General features: G+C 48.5%; 1 protein-coding gene across 1 annotated transcript in view; it reads left to right on the forward strand.

The window, feature by feature from the left end:
* ADAM12 (ADAM metallopeptidase domain 12) overlaps nucleotides 1–23,928 on the forward strand; it is a 317,444-nt gene that overhangs the window by 263,608 nt on the left and 29,908 nt on the right. The window contains exons 12-18 of the mRNA XM_074338816.2: nucleotides 1,922–2,099; nucleotides 6,795–6,884; nucleotides 8,323–8,518; nucleotides 17,655–17,763; nucleotides 17,871–18,069; nucleotides 20,187–20,264; nucleotides 21,724–21,832. Of these exons, the coding sequence (XP_074194917.2) occupies nucleotides 1,922–2,099; nucleotides 6,795–6,884; nucleotides 8,323–8,518; nucleotides 17,655–17,763; nucleotides 17,871–18,069; nucleotides 20,187–20,264; nucleotides 21,724–21,832 (959 nt within the window). The remainder of the gene's footprint in view (nucleotides 1–1,921; nucleotides 2,100–6,794; nucleotides 6,885–8,322; nucleotides 8,519–17,654; nucleotides 17,764–17,870; nucleotides 18,070–20,186; nucleotides 20,265–21,723; nucleotides 21,833–23,928) is intronic.

Consider the following 23,928-nt stretch of genomic DNA (forward strand, 5'->3'; position numbering starts at 1 on the left):
TCTGCTCTCTCGTGAAGCAGGGGGATTCATCCTGCTTTTTCATCAGGCTTCTCTCAACTACTGTTATTTTTGCTATAAACCCTTCCTGAGGCTTACAATCTATCCTAGTGTCTTTCCTCATTAACTGTGAACATATTCTGGAAAACAGCTCCTTTCCAGAATGAACTAAGAGTTTATCACAATGCCCGGTTGCATGTCACTGAGTGAGAATGATGTCTGGTTTCCCAAGGCAGGCCCTGAAATACACACATGCCCTAGAGAAACTCCCACACAGGGAAGAAGGGCCAGTCTCTGCCTCGATGAGATTTACTTCTTTGCAAAGAGAAGAACCGCTCTCAATTCCCTATGTAATGTACCGTTGTCTTTTCAACACAAAGCCCTTCTAAGTTGATAAATTTACAATTTTTCTTGTGGATTATCCTTTGAAGCTATCATTTTGATACCAGAAATAATCAATCTGTCTGCCAAGGAAAGTTATAAAGATTTCAAAAGGAACTTGGTCACAGCAGCACAAATAAATCGTGGTTGGTTGCCTTTGCACCTAAGAGCCGGACTTGCATCTATTAGTGTATTTGTAGATTAGAATTATACTCCAAAGTCAATAACCTGAGACTGATAGAAAACACTTGGGTGGGGGGATAGTGTAGTGCTACCAGCTTGGCCGTGGGCATCATTGTGGTCTTGAAATATCTCCAGACTCAGTGATGAAATAGTGGCTAGCATGCCATCTTCAGGGAAACGTAGCAGCGCGCTTTGGTTTGGCCAATTGGGATCCAATTACAATGTCATTCCTGTAAGCACGTGCCCTAGAAGCGTGTGCCGAGGTTGGTGGTCAGCAGGCCCTGCCTTCTCACTAAGTAATAAAACCTGTGCTTCTGGCATCCTGTCCCTTATAATCCTTGCTGCCTCAAGACATGGGAAAACTCATTTGTAAAAAAGAGTGAGACACTCTATATGCTGGGTACCACTAGCTGTGGTAGGAAGCAAACCCCAACTTTCAGTGGCTTACCATAATAGAGGTATGTTTCCCTTCCACGTGACATGCTGGGTCTCTATACCTAAGGTGGCTTCCTTCCCTACAGTGAATCAGGACCAGGGGCCACATATGGTTGCTCTATGTCCCAGGGCATTGGCACGTCCTGGGCTCAGCTGGCAGGAAGGAAAAGAAAGGACGAAAGCAGAACACTCAAATACCTTTGACCCGAAGTGACCCATATCCATGCACCTCTCCTGGGCTCCACTGCCAAGAATGAATCACACAGTCCACCCAGGTGCAAGGGGGCCGAGCAGCCCCTCTAGATTGTGGAAGGGGGAACATGAGCTTTGCTGGGAAGTTGGCCGACTCCACCACATCCCTTCGTAGCCCTAGTCTTCGAGTTAAGAGCAGGACCTGCATTTCTGGCCCTCTCCATTGTCTTACAACTGTGCTTGGGGAAGACAGCGGTTTGCCCTTCAGAGACCCGAATGCCGGTATCGGCCAGCCCTGACCTGCACTGGGGGTGGCTTGGCACAGCCCTGTGTACCTTTTCTCCTTTTCACTTTCCAAGAAGGACATCAGTCGATGTTCATCTTACAAGCTACAGACTCTAAGAATTCATGTTCCATCGTATCATTTCACACAGAACTATTAATAATGTCTGTAATGAGACACTGTCTAAACATGTTGATTTGAAAACCATCAAAAGATCATTTCTCTTTTGATGAAGCATTTCCTCACCCGTGGTGTTGGCACGGTACAGGAATGGATCGCAGGGTGCAGCTGAAGGCACCTCGCTTTACACTGAGCGTTGAAAGCTTTGTTCACTGAGACTAACAGTGGACGCCTGCGCAGATGTGACTGGTGGGGACCCCCAGACACAGGAAGAGGGCAGGCGAGGCCACATCACGTCCTGCCTGCTGACTGTTGGGGCCCTTCTCACAGGTACCCGTTCCCCGTGGTGTTCAGCAGCTGCAGCAGGAAGGACCTGGAGGCCAGCCTGGAGAAAGGCATGGGGATGTGTCTCTTCAACCTGCCGGAAGTCAAGCAGTCTTTCGGGGGCCGGAAGTGTGGGAATGGATACGTCGAGGAAGGAGAGGAGTGTGACTGCGGTGAGCCGGAGGTAAGGGAGACATTTCCAGGGTGTTTGTCTCGCATTCCTGTCTGGGCAAAGAAGAGAGAACTTGGAGGGAATTGTGTAGCAGAAAGAAAGTGCTAGAATTTCAGGCTGCCAGCATTCTGTATGGCCACCTTGAACAAGCCTCCCAAGCCAAGATGGCCTTGAATTTTAAGTTCTGTCACTGGTTTAAAAAAGATAAAGAATCTTCTCTATTGAAGGACAGGGTATTCTCTGCAAGATGACAAGAACAGGCATTGAGCTTTGAGTATGACAGAGGAGAGAGCCGTGGCATACCAGCTTCAAATGACTAAGCACCATTGCTCTGTCTGAAAAATGTGAACAGAGGGGAATTTGAATAAGCAGCATTCACTTTTCGCCAAGAGCTTCCTCCCCAGTTGAAATTCTGTCTGGCTGCTGCCACAGGCCCCTCTGCATGCGGGACCCGAGGTTCCCCGTCTCCACCCGCCTGCCCGCCCACCTGTTAGCTTTCAGAAGCAGTAAGCACAAACAGGGAACATTTTTATCCATCAAAGGGCTCATTCAACCCTGTTTTCCCGCCAATGCCAGAAAATCATCTTGTTTCTGTAGGGCCCAAGCTAATGTAAATCACGTAAAAATCCTAACAGCCACTTTTTAATCTCTGAATAATCTTGTGAGGGAAAGTGAAAGACAGAGAGGATGTGAGACCTGGTGAAGCAAGTGCCCCCTGGAAGCGTGGAGGAGGTTGTGTTTAGAATAAATCAAAGCAAGGACTTTGTATAGCAGGCAGTCCTCGTGTAGGATTTCCTCCCCAAGAGCTTATGCAGGCTGAGATGGTTGACAAGTTCAAGGCGGGCTTAGCTCAGTTCACAGATAGGCTTGATTAGGGTTTAGGAAGAGCGTGTCTTGGAGAGCTGCTCTGAAAGGAGAATTGTGCTGAGACTCTGGGACATATCTCGAATTCCTGTGCTCATCCAGCAAACGACTCATTGTAGAATCTTCATCGCATCCCACCTCCAAGTCGCTGAGGTTTCCCATCTCAGCAGGAATGATCTTGGTCTCGGTCTCACTCTTTCTGCAAGAATGTTGGGGGTGAATAAGCACTGGGCATGGGGGTTGTAGCGGTGGTTTCAGTGAATGTTTTTGTGCCCTTGCCAACATCAGGATCCATCAGTGACAACAGCACTGCCCACAGCGGCGTTTAATTTTGCTCACGGTGAACAGGGAGTGGTTGCTGTGCAGGAGCAAGTCCTCGTTATGGGGCTACAGACACTCTTTATAAGATTAATAGAGGAACAGTTGAAAACATCATGGTATGGAGTATGCAAATGGATAAATTCCTTGGACACTTTAATTGCTTGAAGAAGAAAAAATTAGCTTAAATTATCCATATTTCTCAAGAGATGCCATGCTGACTTCAAAATGGTTTGTGTTTGATTTGAATTCCTTGTAATTGTTTATTAATCTAAATAATTGGACAGCTCTTCATGGAGCCATGAACTGCCAGGTTTGGAGTGACTGTATTAGCTGTCATTAACTCATATTCTAGCACGACCACCAGCATCACTGCCACCCTCACCATCACACTGTTAACGGTACCACTGTTACTGTCTCCATCTCCATTACCACCACCACCATCACCACCACTGTCATCATCCCTACAACCATCTCCAATGTTACCACCATCCTCACTACCACCATCTCCACTGTTACCACCACCCCCACCATTATGACGCCTACCACCATCTCCACTGTTACTACCACCCCACCATTATGACGCCTACCACCATCTCCACTGTTACCACTATCCTCATTACCAGCATCACCACAACCACCGCTATCGTGTCAGCAAATGCGTCAGTGCCAGAATTCTGCCAGCCACTGCTGTTGTGACCCTCATTGTTGTCTCCGTCAAGGAGTCATTCCGCTGTGGCAGGGTGCTTCCTCTCTCCCCAGGCAGCATACGGCATTGCAGGGCCGCTTAGATTAAATCAGATTCTTTCCTAATATACAGCCAAATTGCACTTGCATGTAATTCCCAAATTTCTGTATGAGTGGTTAGGGTTCTTATTTCGTAGGATAAGTTCTTGATAGTTGAAAAGAACTCTCGTTCTCCTCATCCAAATTTCTTTCTTCCAAGGAATCTTTCAAAGTCACAGGTGAGACTTTTGCCTCACTTTTTAGGGTTTTTTGTTTTGTTTCGTTTATTTTTGTTTTTTGGTTTTCAAGGTTCAGGTTCCAACTGTGTCTAATGCTGTGACAGCCCATTTCCAGTTTCGAAATCGCTTTGACCAAAGCTTTCAATCCAACTATTAAGCTGGGACCTGTATTCCCTAACCAGTGCCCAGGCCCTGGAAATCGTCATCATGCCTTTGCTTTAGATTGGCCCACACACGCCATGGCCCATCAGGGACTCTGTGCGTAAATCAGAACAACGTCCCCAACTCTCAACTGGAAGCAGCATCTGTTCCCTTGATCCCAGAAATAATCTCCACTGTTTTCAAGAAGATGCATTAGTGTCTTATCCCAGTTCATTGTGATGAAGAATCCGTCTCTACTACCTACAACGTGAGAATGACAATAGGGCATTTGCAGGGAGCTTTCTAATGGCTTCATTATTCTTCCTTCTTTGGAGGCTTAGTGCTCATCGGCTCCGTTGAACTTCTGTTGAGTCCTAAAGTAATAGATGTATCGACAGATGAAGAATTAGTCTCTTATGATAAATACAGTACTGCAGAAGAAATAGATGCTGTGTCATTACAAAAAGGCCAAGTGACTGCTGAAAGCTTCCCACACAGGGCATTGGATTTACATCAACCATAAGGATATCCTGACAAGTCACTCACTCTTGCAGCTAACAGGGCTGGGAAAGCTGTCTTATCTCCTTGCTTAAAGTCAATGGGATGCCAGTAGCTCGGAAATAGCTTTTAAACTTAGTTATCTTTCTCACATTATCAATCCTCTTTGAAGTCAAAGCAATTCTACTTGGCTGCATTTCCATTTGAACTGCTGCTTATATTATTTAGTGATTTGGTGGGAGGTGGGGAGGTAGTTCTTAGAGGATCATAGGACCCAGTCTTAGGATGGCTGACTGATTTAACGTAGAAGTTCAAGGAAATCTGTAATTTGTCTAATGTGTCATTAGTGGAGCCTTTTAGACCACGTGACGTTGCTGGACATTTGATGGCACTGATCAGGAATGCAATCGATGGACTCTTTAAAAAATAAAAAAAAATAAAAAAAAAACAAGTTCCTAAACTTTTTAGGGTCATAAGTCCATGAGTTAGAATCCCTTACTGTCATGGAAGTTACAGCTATGACTTCTGCTTGGCAGTTTTATCTTGTGTATATGATAGACTCCGGATGTTTATAGAATCCTTGAACAAATTTAAAATTTAATAACTTTGGATGTATATATAATAAGAGCAAATGGTAAATACCTAACGAGAGCATAATTTATAGAGTCTCACACAGAGTCCAGTTCAGATATCTAAGTTAGCCATAAATCTCCTGGATTATTCGCAAAATTGTCTTAATTGCATTAAACATTCTAATTATAAATTTATTCAGAAGATGGTTTTCAGGAATGAACTATTATACTATTACAATGGTATATGATTGGCTTCATTGTAGCCAACAGTATATAAATTCTTCAGCACACATCATACATTGTTAGGTTGGTGCAAAAGTAATTGCAGTTTAAAAGGTTAAAAATAATGTCAAACACCACAATGACTTTTCCACCAACCTAATAATTAAAGTTAAAGGACACTGATAAATTAATCAATACTAAAGATTCTATGAACTCTTCCTTCTCCTGGTAATTCAATTTTTTTATAAAATGTGTAAGCTGTAAGTTATTGGAGTATTTTGAAGTACAAGGACTTCATAAATACACTAGATAAATGTGGACAGGCCTTTTGTTGAGAGCTAGGGACAAGGTATCAATCTCCTGTTTCTTTTCGTTAGAAGAAAATAGGTAGTTGTGAAGCACTGCATAATGGAGGGGGTCATTTCCTCTCTCACTTTTATTTCAGAGAGGACAGTCCCTCTCATATTTGATCTGTCTGTTTAGATTCCTTGTAAATCAGTGGGCAGAGCCCAAAGCCTCCTTCCAGCCTCTCGGTCATTCTCACCTGCATTTCTGCCCTGAGGAGCGCCTGGGCAGGTCAGACAGCCCACCTGCGCTGAGCAGATGTCTCATCGACAGAATTCAGTTGGGTGGCAGGGGACGTGGTTCAAACACAATTGATTTAATTTCATTTCCTTCCGGTTTGCGCAGGTTGAAAGGCTCAGTTTTGGAAGGGTAATGTTTGTCTTCATCTGTGTATATTTTGAACGAAGTAAGTTCAGAGTATTCCAGTGATCCTGAGACAGTAATCGGACACCGGCTCTTCCCTACAGAGCCCCAGCTCTAGCTGACTTGAATGAGTTTCCTTGCCAGCCTTCCTGTCCAGGCTCACTTACTCGCAAAAGGCACTCACCCGACTGCTGCTGAGTTATTCCTGGGGACTCACCCGCCCAGGCAGTTCATAAACACTTCAGAGAGCTTTGCTTTCTTACAGATGAAGATAATCCTCAGGCGGGCTGGTGTTCAGCTCCAGGGCCAGGCCGTCTGGTTCTTTCCTCCCTTTTGCAGTCATTTCAAGGCACAACCTTTAATTTCAATGCGTAGCTGCTCCCCTGACCCTGCCAAATGAACCCCGTTCCCCTCTCCAGGAATGTACGAGTCTCTGCTGCAATGCCACCACCTGTACCCTGAAGCCAGACGCTGTATGTGCACATGGGCTGTGCTGTGAAGACTGCCAGGTGAGTTTTCTGGCCCCCAAGCTCGCCCGCGGGTTCAAGTGCTTCCACACTGACAGGGCGAGCAGTACGGCGCCCACGGCTACAGAAACCGTAACTCCTTCCCACACAAGTCGGTGTTCTCACCTCCTGTGTTTGCGACCTTCCGATCCCCCTGGGAGATGTACGTTCTTCGGCTAAGTCACCTACGATAAATTACTTACAAGCCGAAAAGTAATTGGACCAAAACACTCATTCGATGTTAGATGTTTCAGTTGGGCTTGCTGTTGGAGGCACAGGCCGTCCTAACAGCAGACCCAGAAGGATTGGAGACCCAGAGTCCCCATTCCTATCCCTCGGCTTCAGGCTGGCCTCTGCTTGGTCCCCACACCATCTGCCTGCTGGGCGAAGCAGCCTTGGCTGTCCGGGGCTTCATAGAAACATCTGGATCTCCATGTCCTCTGAACAGAAGGTGCCGGCTGACCTAGCCCAGCCAGGAGGCTGGTTTTATACCTTGGCCATTCCTGCCTGCTGCCATCACAGCGCTTGTTTTGGCCATTCCGTTGTTTGTCTCATTGTTCAGAGCTGAGATGTGACGGGGAAGCCTGAGCTTTTGATTCAGAAGTTCCAAGGGTAGAATTTTATTTCGTTTTAATTAAACAATTGATCTTGGCGTTCTGCTTGCAGGAAACTCTCTCGGAGCACAGTGATCCAAGAGTGCATTAAAAAATGTTACGTTCAGCTTAAAATATCCGTTTTACCTTCTTCCTACTTGTGATTGACAAATGGGACCATTAAAAGAAGCTGGCACCCCCTGGCATGCAGCAGCCAGTGGCAAAAGATGCCTGGAAGAGGGTGGGACAGGGGAGGTCACTGGCTGCCCTAACTTCTTCAGTCACAAAGAGATGAGGCATTGGTCGGAGGGTCCCTAACACCCCATGCTGCTCCTGCTTTACTTCTTCTCCACCTGTCCCCACAAAGGCCTCCAGACAAGTTTCCAGCTCTATGGTTTGATGACAGCGTACGATTGCTGTTATGACTGTGCCCTTAGAATTGTTTTTGTCATCTTGTCCCCACATGCTATTAATAACACTGTAAATGAAACCCTCATCTTAAAACATGTACTGGTGTTGATGACTGGAGATCTTTTCCTTAAGAATCAATGAGTCTATTGGGCAGACACCCTGCTGCCTGCCCCCAGGTGACAAGAGCCAGTGACCAGCTTGTCTGCTCATCAGAAAACGCTAATGTTACACGACACCAAAAAGAGTCTGCTCTTGGTTGCCCCCCATAGTGGAAAGGGGAACCCCAGAGTAAGACTGTTAATTCAGTGTCTCCCTCTGCTGTAAAGGGACTTGCTTTGAAGTCTTTGCCTTTTAATGTGAGGCTTCGTGAGGATGGTCTGCTCCATCGCGTCCCAAGAGTGCTGCTGAGAACCCACCCCCTTATTCTCTCCTTCCAGCTGAAACCAGCAGGGACGGCGTGCAGGGACCCCAGCAACTCCTGTGACCTCCCAGAGTTCTGCTCGGGTGCCAGCCCCCACTGCCCAGGCAACGTGTACCTGCACGACGGGCACCCGTGTCAGGGGGTGGATGGCTACTGCTACAACGGCATCTGTCAGACCCACGAGCAGCAGTGTGTCACGCTCTGGGGACCAGGTACGCAGTGCCCCCAGCTCAGGTCAGAGGGGGGTCTGGGGAGCTTGCTCGCTGCTGCCAGAAGCATCACGTCTCCTGGAGGAATTGGCTCCTGGCAGGGCTGGGAGCAGCCCTGAGGAGCTCGGTGTGGTCCAGTGAGAGATGTGTGAGCACCTCCTATGGGCCTCATGGGTGTCAGGGACGAATCAGCCATGACCCCTGACCTCAGATAGCTTAACACGGAGTTGGACAGATGGACGGACAGAACTTGCCACCAATGCTCTGATTGTGTAAGTGCTTCTTAGTGCTCAAATGATGACCCCAACCAGGAGCTGAGGGTGCCAGAGAAAGTCACTGCCGCTGGAGGGGCCAGAGGGCAGCTGGAGAGAGCCCCTGAGCAGACCTGAGGCATGAGCAGTCTGTGACCGGGGAGGACAGGGAGCGGGGAGCAATGAGCCAGCATTTGGATAGAAAGGCACATAGAAGGGACAGCTTGCTGGAGGCCTGGACACCAGAGCTCAGGGAAGAAAATGGAGACAGGAGTTGAGGCCATTTTGGTTCTGAAGGCAGAGTGATGGACTCGCGTGTTCTAGGAAAAGCACCCAGGCAGGAAGGTGGCCGGGTGAGTTAGAGGCTGTTCATTCACTGCTTCTTGTATAGGGGACTCTTGGCTGGGGGCTCGGTACAATTTGTCCCTTCTAAACCTCCAGTGACCCCTGAGGTAGGAACAATGACTACAGTTTTACAGAAGGCAAAGTTCAAGCTCAGAAGCCAAAAGCCAGGCTCCTCCAGTCATGAAGCTGGAATTTGAACCAGAGCCATCATGACCCAAAACCCACATGTAACTCTCCCCCTGCAATCACTCCAGTGAGCCAGGTCCTGAACTGAAATTCCATGGAAGTTCTAAAATTAAACAGATGCTTGGATGTGAAAGGGGGGAGAATTACTCCCCTGTGTGTGGCTCTCCTGCATGGCCCATCTTCTGGGGCCAAAGGTCCAGGGCCCTGTCGGCTCGTCACGCCAGGAGCTGCTGCTCGACTCCAGCTCCCATGGAGAGTATTTTCTAAGAATGCAGGCCCCACCCTGTTGTCATTCTTCTCCCTCCTCCCGCTGGCTGCAGGGTGACCTCAGTTCTGGCCAGAGACCCTAGCTGTGGCAAGGCCACTGTGGTCAGCGAGGCAGAGAGCCAGGCGAGCTCAGGCCCCAGCTCTCGGGAGGAGAGAAATCCAATACAGACCTTTGTCAGACTTTTGTGGTGAGGTTTTGGTTTTTGGAGTGATGAGGGAAGTAAACTAGAGCAGAAAATGATGACTAAATATGTAAGCTTAGGTTTTAAATGTGCTGTGCTGTGATGTGATGTGAAAGCAATAACCCACACAGGGGGGACAAGGACAGGTGTGTTCTGGGGCTGGGTCCTGCCGTCAAGCCCACCACCCCGCTAGCCAGGGATGGTGCTCTGCACTTGGAACCTTCTGAGGGAGGAGAAAGAGCTGCCTGGATGCAGCCCCCGTTCATCTTGCCCTCTGAGTTCTTCCTACGTTCCTCAGGCTTCGTTGATGGGCTAGGCAGGTGGAAAATAGGATCCTGAGGGACCTGGGGCCTTAGTGCTTCATCTTTGGACCCTGACCAACCCCCAGTCCTGTCCTCCTTGCCTGATGGCCTGGGAGGGCCCCCAGGCAAAGGTGGGGTCTCTCAGTCTCAGGCTGGATGAATGTTCGCCTTTTGATGACAAGCACAAAGTAGGTACTCACTGTACACACGTCAAATGGTTGTATGGGCCATGAATGGTTTAGTGACTTCAGGCATCTTTTAGCCACCTGAGGTCACCTTGGGACAGCGGCTACTTCGCAGACCAAATCTTCATGGCACAGAGCATCCTGAGTGGCTGTCTCTTCCCAGCCTTTCTCCCCTTTGTGAGTTACAAGGGACGTTACAGAGCTCCCTTCCAAGGAGCATTCCATGGCCAGAGCACAGACAGCACTTGGAGCATTGGGGGTGAAACGTGCTCCTCAGTGCCCCGCCTTATTAGGACGTCTGGCCCCATTTCCAGAGGGAGGTCTGACAGACCTCCACAGCTCTCTCTGAGCCACCACCACTGTGTGACTCAGCTGGCTGCAAGCCTTTGATTCATGGTGACCAAGCCTGGTATTTATTATCTCATCAGATTAGTCCCTCTTGAGCTGCCTGACCAGAGAGAGCCAGACAGGCAGACAAACCGACAACCTGACTCATGACTGAGCTTTCCAAAAGCAAGAGCAGTAGGAAGTTACCTGCTTTGAACTTTCAACGCCCTTGTGGCCAGGGGTGACTGCCTGGGACCTGCACTACCTCCTAAGGAGGGGCTGCTGCCCAGGAGCTCGCAGCTTCTCTCCCCACCACCCTCGCCCTGCTGACTGAGAGGCCTCTTCTAGGCACTGGTAGCTTTGCCATGAGGCGCTCATTGCACATACACTAAACATCCCTGGCTTCAGGGGTGGTCACAGTCCCTGGAATCAACAGGTGTGGGACCAGATTCAGGGAGCCACCTTAGGTTTGTGACTTTCTGGGCTTCAGTCTACCTCAGCCAACTCCTTCTTTGTACTTCAGATCACAACACGAACTTCCTCAAGAGAGCAGAGAAGTTGTGCGCCAGACCAGCTGTGGCCCTCCGTACAGGGGGCTTCTCAGAAGGGCTTTTCGCCACCCCCTTTACAAAAGCAGCGTGTTCTTTTTCTTCCATAGAAGTGTTGCTACTCTGTTGTCCATGTCAGGGGCACTGCATGAGCTTCCTGTGTCTGCTGTAACAAACGACCACAAACTTAGTGAATCACAACAACACACATTTATCATCTTGTAGTTCTGGGGGTCAGAAATCCTGAAATCGAGCTGCGGGCAGGGCAGGGTTACTTTTGGAGTTTCCCTGCCTTTTCCAGCTTTCAGCGTCTGCCTGCACTCTTTGGCTCGTGGCCCCTTGTGCCATCCTCAAGGCCAGCAACACAGCATCTTCACATCTCTGTCTCTCTCTGACTTCTGCTCCTGGGGTCACATCTCCTTCTCTGACTCTGATCCTTCTGCCTTCCTCTTACGAGGACCCATCAGATTCCCCAGGACCATCTCCCCATCTGAAGAGTCTTCGCTTAGTCACATCTTCAAAGTCCCTTTGCCATGTAAGGTCACATATTCACAGGTTCTGAGGATTAGGGCATGGACCTCTTTGGGGGCTGATTATCTGCCTGCCACAGGCATTGGACAGACCATTACTGGCAGGGTGACCTTCAACAGGTTACTCAACCTTGTTGTGTCTGCTCTGTAAAATGGGGATAGAAATATGCCTACCCCGTGGGTATATTCTTGTCTGCTAACATAGCCTCATCTCCTCTGTATAATATATCATGTGCACTAGCATGCTGGGTGCACAATACCTAATAAATCTAAACTCTGTAAATAAGACGTGACTGTGTTTGCAGGAAGCTCACAAACGAATGAGCAAGATCTTGATGAGACATGGGGCTTTACTAAGGCTGTGATGTGATGGGCATGGAAGCGACGGGGGCTCAGCCTGGGGAAAAGGGGTGGAGCCAACCAGGAAGGCATTATAGATGAGGTGGCCCTGGGGCAGTCATTTGCCGGGGTGGTGAGGAAGGGTATTTCCTGCCTACGGAATGGCAGGCGTCAAGGCGACAGGAGCCGTGTGGCCACTCCAGGCAGATGCATCATTTTCCCACTCTTGTCAGAAGCTGACTCGAGAGCCCCGATGCTGCCAGAGCAACATGCTTCCCACAGTTCCTGTGCCCTCTTGCCTGGACCTGGAGTAGAGTCAGGACGTGACAGTCACAATCCCAGGGGCAGAGGTGACTTCCTCACCAGGCCCCTGGCTGGCGAGATGAACGGGGCTGAGAGCATTTTCATGCTGTGTTACAGTGGGTGGTTTGAATTCACTTTCTGGATTCAGAAAAGGAAAACGTATTGTCAAGGATGCATTTGCAATACTTTGTTTCCCCGTCCATTAGCAAATGCGCCAAACTCTGGGAGTCACTGAGGTCCTGCTCTGCTGGCCCATGCCATTTGTCCCCAGGTGACCTGACCGAGTTATTGATTCATCCAGAATTCTCCAGTTACATTCAGGAAGTCAGTTACTCACTTTCCAGATCTGTTGCCCAAACCCTGACCGGATGAAGCCCTTCCTTGCAGCTAACCATTCTCTTTTGAAATGGGCTTTTCTCAATCCAGCGTGATATTTCAATAAACTATCCTACTTTTAAACCTTTCTACAAACAAAATGATTAAAAAAAAAAAAAAATTTCAAAACATATGCCTGCACCTCCTAACTGGCAAAGTCATACACTTTTAGAATGTCTTTTGAGTTTTGGGTTCGTTTGTTTATTTTTCAAATTATTGTTACTGATGGCCTTGTTGGCTAGGAGTTTATATTTTTCCCACTGATTTTTCTCTCACAAATCTTGTATCTCAAGACTTTACATTGTTATCAAACACGCAAACGTTATCTGCAGTTCAAACTGTGACTTGTATTTAGCTGTCTTGGTCCAGCTTAATCTTAATAGACACAAAGATTTTCTGTCGATGCTACGTGACCTTTATTCCTTCTGAAACACAACTGGATATTTTTCTTCAGGCAGAAAATTACATTTGCCAGTGTTGTTTATCGGAACCACTAGCATGGTTACTGAAACCATTACTTGGAAATTAATCTCACAGATAACTACATGTCTAGAGCCACAAGCATTTTGCATCAGGGAAGTCCTGAAATGTGTTCATTTTGTCTCTTTTATCACTCACCGGAATCTAGTGTCTCTTGATTGATGCAGTGTGAGCCAGCCACACAATTTTTATGAGCTGGTAAATATTCAGTGTTTGTCTGCAAGGCTGGTTTACATGAGTTTGGTTTATTATGATATACCTGGGGCAGGACATTTACTGCTTGTCTACGGCTATGGTGGCTATAGATGGGAAGAAACGACATTTTTTCCAAGAGCCACATTGTATAGGAGTCAGGAAAGTCTCCCTTTTGTCCCATTGTGTGAGAAGGAAAGGATAAAATGTGTTGATTTGGGCTTCATTTTCTGATGAATGCAGAAGTCAATTTGGAAAAGAGAGACTAAGAAACCCAAAGAGAATGAAGACCGCTCCAATTGTCTCTAGAAATGCTTTGTCTTTGGATATTAGGTTAGGAAAATCAGCGATGGAGAGGAAGCAGCTGATTTGACTGGATCTGAGAAGTACATTTGCATAATGGAGTCATTTTAAGGAAAGATTAGATCAAGTAAATTGTGAGCTTAATTCGAGATGTCATCATGTCTCTTTCAAAAGACTTGATGACATTGGGAACTTCCAAACTACAATTACGAATATAAGTTATATCACTCTGAAGATAACACTGGTAATTAAAATCTAGCTCTTCCTATATAATTATAAAATTCAGTAGGGTGTCAAAGTTTCCTCTGAAAGGCTACATTTTATCTTTTGATTATGGCAAAACATCTAAGCGTTCCGTCATTAAGAATTGCCAGGCTATACACCGAGATGATGTACTAAAGGTAAGAAAACTTGTCATTTTTTTTTTAAGAGACAGACATGAAGCCTCTCTCATCTTCACAGAAATATGGAGACAAACATTTTTAAGTGCAGCAACATTGGACAGATCTATGTTTTATAACATCTTATGAGTGGATACAAATCATTCACACTTTTTAAATGATTGACCGTTCTGTCTCTAATATAAATGCCAGGTGGCCGCTAACACACAAAAGCCACCTGAGAGGCTTTGCTGGACCCTCGTCCCTGTCCTGTCATGGGCAGGTTCCAGACACCCAAGGCACTCATGAGGTTGTCTCTGCATTTGTGTCTTCACACCCGTTTCCTTTACTGGAGTTTTCTTTTAAGGAGAGCTGCCTCTGCTGGTGAATGAAGTCAGCACTGAGCCCCCAGAAGGGGTTTCCTGCTTATCAGGTTTCTTACTTTGCCAAAAATTTGGAGGGAGTGACCGCTGCTCTTTGCAGCAAGTAAACTGTCTTATGAACTTATATCTTCCTTCCTCATAAGGCAGCGTGGTAATGCTTTATTTGATGTGCATGAATCACTGAAAATCCAGAGTCCCAGAAAAGATAAGCCAGGAGACAGTGTCCATTTACCCAAGATGCTTTGTTCTGTGGAAATCATAGTTGACTTCCCCTGGGGAGGCGTCTGAGACGTGCTGTGCTTTCCCCAAGATGCTTTGCCTGCCTCTGGCTTTTCACTCATTTGTTCTTGGGCTGCACACACTCTGCGCAGGCCTGAGGCACCCTCCCTGTCCTCGGGGACTTTGACAGGCAGGCAGGGGCCCTGGGACATCACGAGGCAAAAGCAAGGTGAATATGAGGGGTGGGGGCAGCCCTACAGGAGGAATGAGAGGAGGGTTGGCCCCGGCCTCAGGGGCAGGTGGTGATGGAGAAGGGCCCCAAAGTGGAGGAATCAGCAACCCAGGACCCTCGTCCATCTGGCTCCAGCAGTGAAGTCCCAAGGAAGACGGCCCACCTGGCTGCCGTCAGGTGCCCGCATTGACTGGGTCACACGACCTGTGGCGTGGCACACTGGCCAAGCTTGAATCTTACATTCATCCCATTGGCACTGGGGAGGGGAAGTCAGCCCCACCTGAACCATATAAAATGGATTTTCCATAAGAAAAGCATTCTGTTCCTAGAATGAGGGATGTGGGAAGAGTGTTAGATGACAAACAGTTGAACCACCCATGTCTCCTATGCCACAGTTGGTTTTCCCAAACCCCTGCTGATGCTCCAAGCCACCAGAGGACATCCCTCGCACGGCCCAGGCTCTCCTAGATAGAAGATCCCCTAGGAGGACCGTGGCCAGCATGCGGCTGGTGGTCCGGGAAGGGTGGTGCTGAGGAGTGCCCAGTCTCAGGCTGGAGCTTGCTGGCCCCAGGAGGTGGCCTGGAACCTGCATGGCACTGCCCTGCAGCCTGAAATTGGAGGTGGGGTGGCAGGATGGGCTGTGATCTGGATCAAGTCTCAACTGCTTATGCACACTTGTAGAATAAGGGGTGTTCCTTTTCAACTCCTTGGTCTATAAACATCATGCAAGCTTTCTCATCCACTTGGAGAGTCCAGGGTAGGAAACGCCAGCCCACTGCATGACAAGCACTGCACTGAGTCTGTTCCATCTTCCTGCACCTTCTGCCACTCAGCACCCCCACACCTCACACTGAAACAACGGCAGTCGCAGAGTGTGGATGAAAGTTGGTGCGAGTTGTCAGGCCCCATGAGGTTTTCCTGTAAGAGGTTCTCGCAGAGCACACTGTCTAAAGCAGCCCCTGGACCCTCTGACTCTGCTGTTCCCTTCATAGCCGTTTGGTCCAAATTGGTCACCACTACCCCCCAGTGCCTGGCAGATAGTACGTGCCGAATAAATCTGTGTGTGATAGAGGTCTGCAGCGAGATGAAAGGGTCGGAGGGAGGGAGGGAGGGAGGGAGGGAGGGAGGGAGGGAGGAAGGAAGGAAGGAAGGAAGGAAGGAAGGAAGGAAGGAAGGAAGGAAGGAAGGAAGAGACAAAGCCAGACAAGCAATAAAACAAGGGTCCATGCAAATACACAAACACCAGTTGATTTGCTGGTGTCCTAGATGCCACTTTTTTTTAATTGCTTTCGTCAGTTGGATCGAGGTACTTTGATCATCAAACAGAATTAATTTCAATACAAAGTGCAGGCTCAACACTGAGACTCACCCTCCCCATCCCTCCTCTTACAGCCACCCCCCCACCCGCCCCCGCCGTCTCCAGTAAGTAGATGAAAACGAATAAGAGGGCAGAATGTGGAAGAAACAGGTCCACAATCGGCCAAAACTGAGTGGTGTAGTCACGCTGTGAGGCAACATGTGACACTGAGACGCAGTGAAAGCAATGTGAGGCTGACCAGCTGGCGACCTTGCCTCTTCCCATGAGTTGTGTCCAGTTTGGGGAGGCCTCTCTAAAGTGATCTGAAACAACAGACTGGGAAAACGAGAGGCCCAGTGCTGGGGTGGCTTCGTACAGAGGTCAATGGCTGAACCTGTTACTGATCTCAACTGTTGCAACAGTTTGATTTGATTTGTCAGTTTGTTTTTTTGTTTGTTTTAATGAGATGCTCATCATGGCTGCTCGCAGCTGATGAAGTAGAATCAGGTAGGTGCAGGTTGAAGAAAGATGCACATTTTTAGTAATAAGAACACCTTCTGGTCCCTGGGAGAAGGGGAGTCTTGTCCATTGTTAGATTGGGGTCTTAAATAAGTCAGCAGTCGCCTTGGAAAGCGAATGGGACCTCCCCAGATTTGGGAGCAGAGAATGGCAGGGGCAGAGCTGGGATCTGGGGAGGTGACATCCTGGCAGGTGGAAGTGACAGGAGAGGAAGCGCCCAGGCAGGACACCCACGTGGGACAGAAGGCAGGCCCAGGTGACAGCACGGGGCACCGTTTATACTGGAGAATGTGGAATGTGTTCCCGAATTTCTTGTATAGTCTTCGACAGAGACCACTATGCATAGGATTCTAGAGCCCTCCGAAATTTTGGCAACGCAAACCCAATTATATGCTCTCTGTCCCTGGCCAAAAGATGTACTAAAAATGACCCTTTCCAGAGCTCTCTGGCTCCCACATCCCTGTCTCCTGGGCAGTGTGTCCTGCTGTCCAAAATGACTATCGGGATTTAGTCGTGGCCTCTGAGAGGAACCTCTGCCTTGCAAACACAGGGGGCTTTAAGGGGCTGAAAACGTATGTAAGAGCTCTGCGTTCTCGTTCTCGTTTGTTCCCTCTCTCATTGGTTCCCCACATGAGTCATTATGACTCCTTGGAGCCTGCATGAGCTTGTGTTTTCTCACCGGAACTGCGGGGGCTGTCGTCCAAGGAAGGAAGATCCCCCCTTTTCCTGCAGCCAGCCAGCCACCTCCCTTCTGGGCGCATTGGGTCTGGCCACACAGCCAGGCCTCATCTCCTGAGAGGCTGCACATGCCACGGGCCTGAGCTGTGCAATGGAGAGAGAGCAGAGGTTAGGCTTCCGCCCACCAGCTCCTATCATGAGTCAGCCGAGATGCAGGATGCAGAGCGCTGCTCTTAACCCAAACCCCAGTGCTGTTCAAAGAAAAACAATAAACCACCTTGCAGGAGGTCACTGTGCTGCTTTGCTTCCCTTTCAGGTGCTAAACCTGCTCCTGGGATCTGCTTTGAGAGAGTCAACTCTGCAGGTGACCCTTATGGCAACTGCGGCAAAGACTCCAAGAGTTCCTTCGCCAAATGCGAGATGAGGTATGGAATCTGTGTCCTGATGGCGCCCTCGTGGGGAGCATCGCACGTCGCTTAGGGCTGGTCCCAAACTTCCCCTCGTGGGGGACTATTTGTTCTTGCCCTTCCAGAGATGCTAAATGTGGAAAAATCCAGTGTCAAGGAGGAGCCAGCCGGCCAGTCATTGGTACCAATGCCGTTTCCATAGAAACGAATATCCCACTGCAGGAAGGAGGTCGGATTCTGTGCCGCGGGACCCACGTGTACCTGGGTGATGACATGCCGGACCCAGGGCTGGTCCTGGCCGGCACAAAGTGCGCAGATGGAAAAGTAAGACCCCACGTATGATGCTTGCTTGCAACTTAAATATAAGCCTGGAAGGGGGCCCATTGAGCAGTGTCTTAGCCAAGCACTGAGTGAGGAGGTTGGTTTGTTTTCCTAAATCCATTTCTTCTCAGAACTTTGTGTCTGGAATCCGGTTCTTTGCACCTAGAAGAAAAAGTCAATAAATCCTAGATCCTGGGCTGACCACTGACATGCAGACTCAGGAAAATCAAGCTTGTTTTCTCGGCTCTTTAGTGTTAATAAGTCATTTCTCCTCTCTGGGTGTCATGAGGCTTTCCAGCCAGGAAATTACTTTGGAAGGAAATGCTGTAGCATATTATATTGTTTTTGGAAATGTGGCCTTGGTCTTTGGCACAGAGTTCTAGGGGGGCTTGTTCTCACCTGGACGGAACGGGAAGTTGAGTGTATTTTCAGAGACCCCGCCGAGCGCATAGGAGAGAGGAAGAGATAGGATAAGCTTAAAGCTGACAGTGAGTAAGTACTTTTGGAGATCAGGGCAAAAGGTAGACTGGAGTATTTGAGAGTTTAGAAATAAAGTCAAAAACGGAAAAAGAAAAAAAAAGAAAGAAATTGAAATTTTTCACGTTCTGCCATGTGACCCTTTTTCTCACCAAACTTTCTCATCAGACTAAATGACAGCAAGTTAATAAAATGTTTTAGGAAAGAAGAGGAGATTAACCTCCACGTGCTTTTCTCAGGACCCCATTTTCAAAACGCGTACACAATCTCTCACTAACGTGGAGGTCACAGAGTAGAAAGCTACACAGACACTCCTATAGCAGAGTCCCCAAGACGGGAATTCCCACCACCCATCCCCCTTCCCACCAGACACCCGCAGCCATAAATGCTTTGTCCTTGAGGAAATAGGATGCTACGTGAAACATGTTATACCTTCTGGATGTCTCCTTAACCACACACATCAGCTCATACTCAGACCTTGACATTAGAATGACACTCGTTTCTAAAACTGTCATCGGAACAGTGAGGGCAGGTGCAGCTGAACACTGCAATTCCAAGGGCTCAGTTTGTCGGTGAGTTTGTTCTTCCACGTGCGAGCTTAAATGTGCGTTAATCTCCGTTTCCGAGGATCATGGGCTCTGAGAAAGCCGTCTCTCACCTTGCCCGTGGGTTCAGAGGAGAGCACAGCTTTACACTGCAATGCTGACTGAGGGCCTGGCGTGCTCATTGCATCCTCAGGCAGTTTCTTTTATCAGCTGGCATGTGACAATCCTCTTGGCCGAAATGACCACCAGCCCTGGGGGGAGGGGGCACTTTCATCAAAGGGCATTGATCGTGCCTTCCACAAGCTGTTGATCCGATGGTGAATGTCCCATAGGAAGATGCTACTTGATTAAAAATGCTTTTGCAACCAAAAAATTAGACTTGCCCTCTTTTGACTCCACTAAGCTGTAGCACCTTACGGGAGATAAAGGGCCTGCTCCCTTGAGTCTGGAGGACATTATGCACCTTCGAAATGAAACTCCACCAGCCCAATGTCATTTAGCAAATGACTGCCTCCACAAAGGCTTGATAAATACAAGGGGAACCGTCTGTTGCCCTCTGCTGAGCATTTCTCTTGATGGTTTATGTCATTGATGAGAGTACTTGTCCATCAGTAGTTTGGAAAAGTTCCCATATTTCGGTATCTCCCTTAAAATATTCCTGGACCCTGAATTCTTGGCGTCTAGACAGGCCCCACAGTAAAGACTAGTCTATTTCATCCACTCTTGTATCTTTTCATGGAGAAAAATAAAATGCTGCAATACGTCGATCTCATTGCAAGCTCTAAACAAAAATCACGAGAAAATCAGTCATCGTAATTTCAGAATCGACTGAAACCATATCAAAGGCCAATGAAAGTGTAAAATAACTCAGTAGTATTCACATTGATTGGAGTTCTAAAATGTGCTGAGTTTGGAGCCAAGCGTTGGGATCTATGTCTGAGTCCAGTGGAAAATGCCTCATGCTGCTGTGTCCACATTGACTGCAAGCGCATAGTTTTCCGAAACCCGCCTTTGCTGTCTCTGTTTAGATACACAGACATATGCCTGTGTGTGTGCTTGTGGAAGTACTAAGAAATGTACTCTGTTGTCCTCCTGTAGATTTGCCTCAATCGTCGGTGTCAAAATGTCAGTGTGTTCGGAGTTCATGAGTGTTCAAGGCAGTGTCACAGCAGAGGGGTGAGTAAACCGAATGGCCTTTTCATATCCAGTCCAGAACAAATTAAGCACTAAGCCATTTATTTGTGGAGATTTTTGCAATCCGTAACTTTTTAAAAAATAGAGCAGTGTCTTCTCAATATTTTCCTCTCAAGACATTTATTTTCTTTGACCTTTACGGGGCACAACAAATGTGATTTTTATTTAACAAGGAAAATCAGATTGAGAGTACTTATCTTCAAATTAGCATTCTGTGATTTTTTAAAAAAGACTGTGTCATCTTCAGAATAATTTTAAAACTAACCTTCCTTCATGAAGAGTTTTGCAATAACATTCCAAACAGAGCTATGTCGGTTTTACAACCAAGGTTCAGAATATGTGTCTGAACTGAAATACTTCCAAAAGGAATTAAAACAAAGAAGACAGAACATCCCGACCATGTAGTCTTAAAATCACATACAATGGGTTGCGACTGAAGAAGGCTGTTATTTTAGTTCAGAGAATCTTTAGGGGCGAAGAGGACTCTTAATTGTTTAAAACATAATTTATTTTTCCTGATGGGCTTAATTACTTCCAATGGACTCATATTAATCTTGATTAGCCTTGCCAGTGGTTCATTTGTTTTTCTGAAACCTTTTCTACAGAAATCATGCTCCAAATTCTATTTTTAAAACTGGCAGACACTCGCCAGTGATTCTAACATAGAATCATGGGGTTTTCATACACTTGCTATTGTGCTAGAACCATGAAGGGTGACAGTGCCACCTCCAATGTGAGTGTGACTGACTGTCAGTGTGAAGCGGAATCTTTTTCTGTCTTCAGTGGGTCACAGATTTCTTTCTAACGGCTTTAAGAGACGATCTCGTGCAGCTTTTTTATTTGACGGATGAAGCAGCCCAGGCTCCAGTGGGGGTGGCAACATGTCCAAGGTTATAGACTGGTTAGTAGTCACGCTGGGGCGGGACCCTGGGCTTCTCACTCTCCAGCATCCCTCGGGTCCCATCCACACGTGGGACAGGAAAGACCCACATTCTCTGGGTGATGAGGCAGCTGCCATGACTTGGTGACAAGTAACCTGACCACAGCCCTGCTCTCGGGAGACACGGCTCACCAGCAGCACGCCAAGTGGAGTGTGAGGGGTACAGTCTCCCTGCCGCCAGCTGCCAGAGGGCACATGGCTGAAGGTTGCGGCGGAGACGGTGCAGGGCGGTGTGGACAGGATGCGTCTGATCAGCAACCTCTTCGAGGAAACCGTTCAGCACACGCTGTGCCACTTGGCAACTAATCTGCTTAGTTTCAGCTTCGTAGAAATGTCCCTTCTCACTCAGCACACAGGCGGTCCTGACTATCCATCTCCTTTGAAGCAAGTGAGGCAGGAGGTGATTTAGATGGGGGCTCGGAGGCTCCCTGCCGCCCCAGGTGGACAGTGAGCCCTAACCCTGCCTCCCTCTCTGTGTCCTTCTCCCCTCTTCCCTGAAAGGTGTGTAACAACAGGAAGAACTGCCACTGCGAGGCCCACTGGGCCCCCCCCTTCTGTGACAAGTTTGGCTTCGGCGGGAGCACAGACAGCGGCCCCATCCGGCAAGCAGGTTGGTGGAGACAGTGCATCCCCGGGGTGGGCGCTGAGCTATGGGGACAGTGAGAAGCTAGGGGGGTGGGGGACGGGTCAAGGAAGACAGAGGGTTCACCAGCCACTGGTGTGGGTGCTGGTATAGCCCCCGGGGAGCAGGAAACCCTGGGCGTGGGGGGCACTCCACCTGGGCCTGACACAGCCCGAGGCCTCTCTCTGTTTCCAATGCTCCGCTGTCCTCACCTGCTCTTTTCCAAGACCCCTCACTCTGCTTTGGCTAAGACACCTAGTCTGCAGTCTTGAGCCTGTGATACTTTTCCTAGCTGAGGTCACTTCTATAGCACACTGCCAAGTGGGTATGCACTTCATTGTCTTATCAAAGGACTTTGTCAAGGCCAGCCTCTGTGTACTGGGGCCACATGGCGTGACATTTAATGCCTTTTGAAACTCTTACTAGGAAGACACCCTCCTCTGACATGACAGGAGTGTTCCCAGCAGCAGCGGTGGCTTCTACCTAGTGAGCAGTGGTGCGCGGGCACCACGCATGGCATCTTAGATGCGTTGTCTCCTCGAGTCCGCGCACGACTCTGAAGTCGGTGTTATTCTTCCTTTACATATAAAGGACCAGAGGCTCAGGGAAGTTAAGTAACCGGCCCAAAGTCACACAGCTATGGTTGAGACACAAGTCTGTCTACCCAGAGAAGCTCGTAATAGCAGCTATGCTTGAGCACTCTGTCTTTTCTCCTCGGGTGACACTGAGAAATGGTCCCCTAATGCAGTACTCTCTTCCCTGAGCTCCTGTCAGGCAGGTAAGGGGCAAGTCTGAATGGTGTCCCATTTAAAGTGAAAGAAGCATGGCAAAAAGGTGCAATGAGCCAACACTGGGCGCAGCTGGGGACGCAGGAGCCCGTGGGAATTTACCGAGCCCACTTGTGTTGCCACCTGAGCGCTCACCTGAGCCCCCATGACACTCACACTGGAGAGGACATCACCCTGTCCCCAAGTCCTGCGGAGACTGGCAGTGTTGAATCTGTGGCTTTGCCATAGTTTCCATGAGAACAGACACCACACTGCAGGCTCAGGATGGACGGGCCCACCTAGCAGGCACATCTGAAGGACGGTGTCCTGACGAAGCCCCAGGTTTCCGCTCTCTCGGGCCAGGCCCCCAAGCAGGTACAAAAAGCACTAGAGAGTCTTGCCGTCTAGTGAGCATCCATCCCAGAGGTGGGAACAAAGCCTGGCCCCGGGTCCCCTTCCCTCACTGACGTCTCAGCCTTGGTGACTGGTTTCTTGCTGCAACTTCATTTTTTAATGTGGCTTTAAGCGTCTGTTGTACAAAAATACCACGGTTTTAGTTTTTAATGGGTCGGGACCTTGCCCCCACTCCATCCGCACTCAAGTGAGACGATGGCAAGAGGGGCCCCACGCTCTGGGTCTGTGTTTCGTGTGGACACGTGACCCAGGGAACTCAGGTTGGGAGGTTTCCAAAAAGTCAGGGAACCCACAGAGTCACACATTCTTCATTGTACCAAGTAAGAATATTTAAAGAAACGAAAACCAAAGAGCCTAACTCCATCTACAACTGCCACCATTTCATAAAAACAGTGCGTTTAGATACCTCCCCCAACCACACACAAAAACAGCTGTGCCAGGCGGAGCCATGCCCTGTGCCGGGTGGCCCCCTGGCCCTCCACTCCCCAGCCTGACCGTGGCTCAGTCATTTATGAAGCAAGTACTTCTCGAGCATATGCCATGTGCCAGCCACTTTTCTAGGTCCTGGTGAGACATCAAGCAGATGTAGAGTGGCCGATGGGAGAGGGTGACAGTGGGACTCAGAGAAGTGGATCGATGGGCGGGTGTGGAGGGGGCAGGAGCTACAGGACACAGTGCTTGTGCTGGATGAGGGTCAAGGGGCAAAGGACGGAGTCCCCACGCTACCCTGATTTGTGCCTTGAGCAGCTGGACGGATGGCGCTGCCACTCATGGGGTCAGGCAGCCTGGAGACACAGCACATTCAGTTGAAGACTTAGGGGTGGATTTTAGGGAATTGGAAATTAGGATTCAGGCTCTTGCTGCTCACTTTTTAATTAGCTTTGTTAAGAGACAAGGGCACTC

This window comes from Rhinolophus sinicus, chromosome 15 (genome assembly GCF_057876585.1).
Source record: "Rhinolophus sinicus isolate RSI-liver-muscle chromosome 15, RSI-T2T, whole genome shotgun sequence".
Taxonomy (NCBI): Eukaryota; Metazoa; Chordata; class Mammalia; order Chiroptera; family Rhinolophidae; genus Rhinolophus; species Rhinolophus sinicus.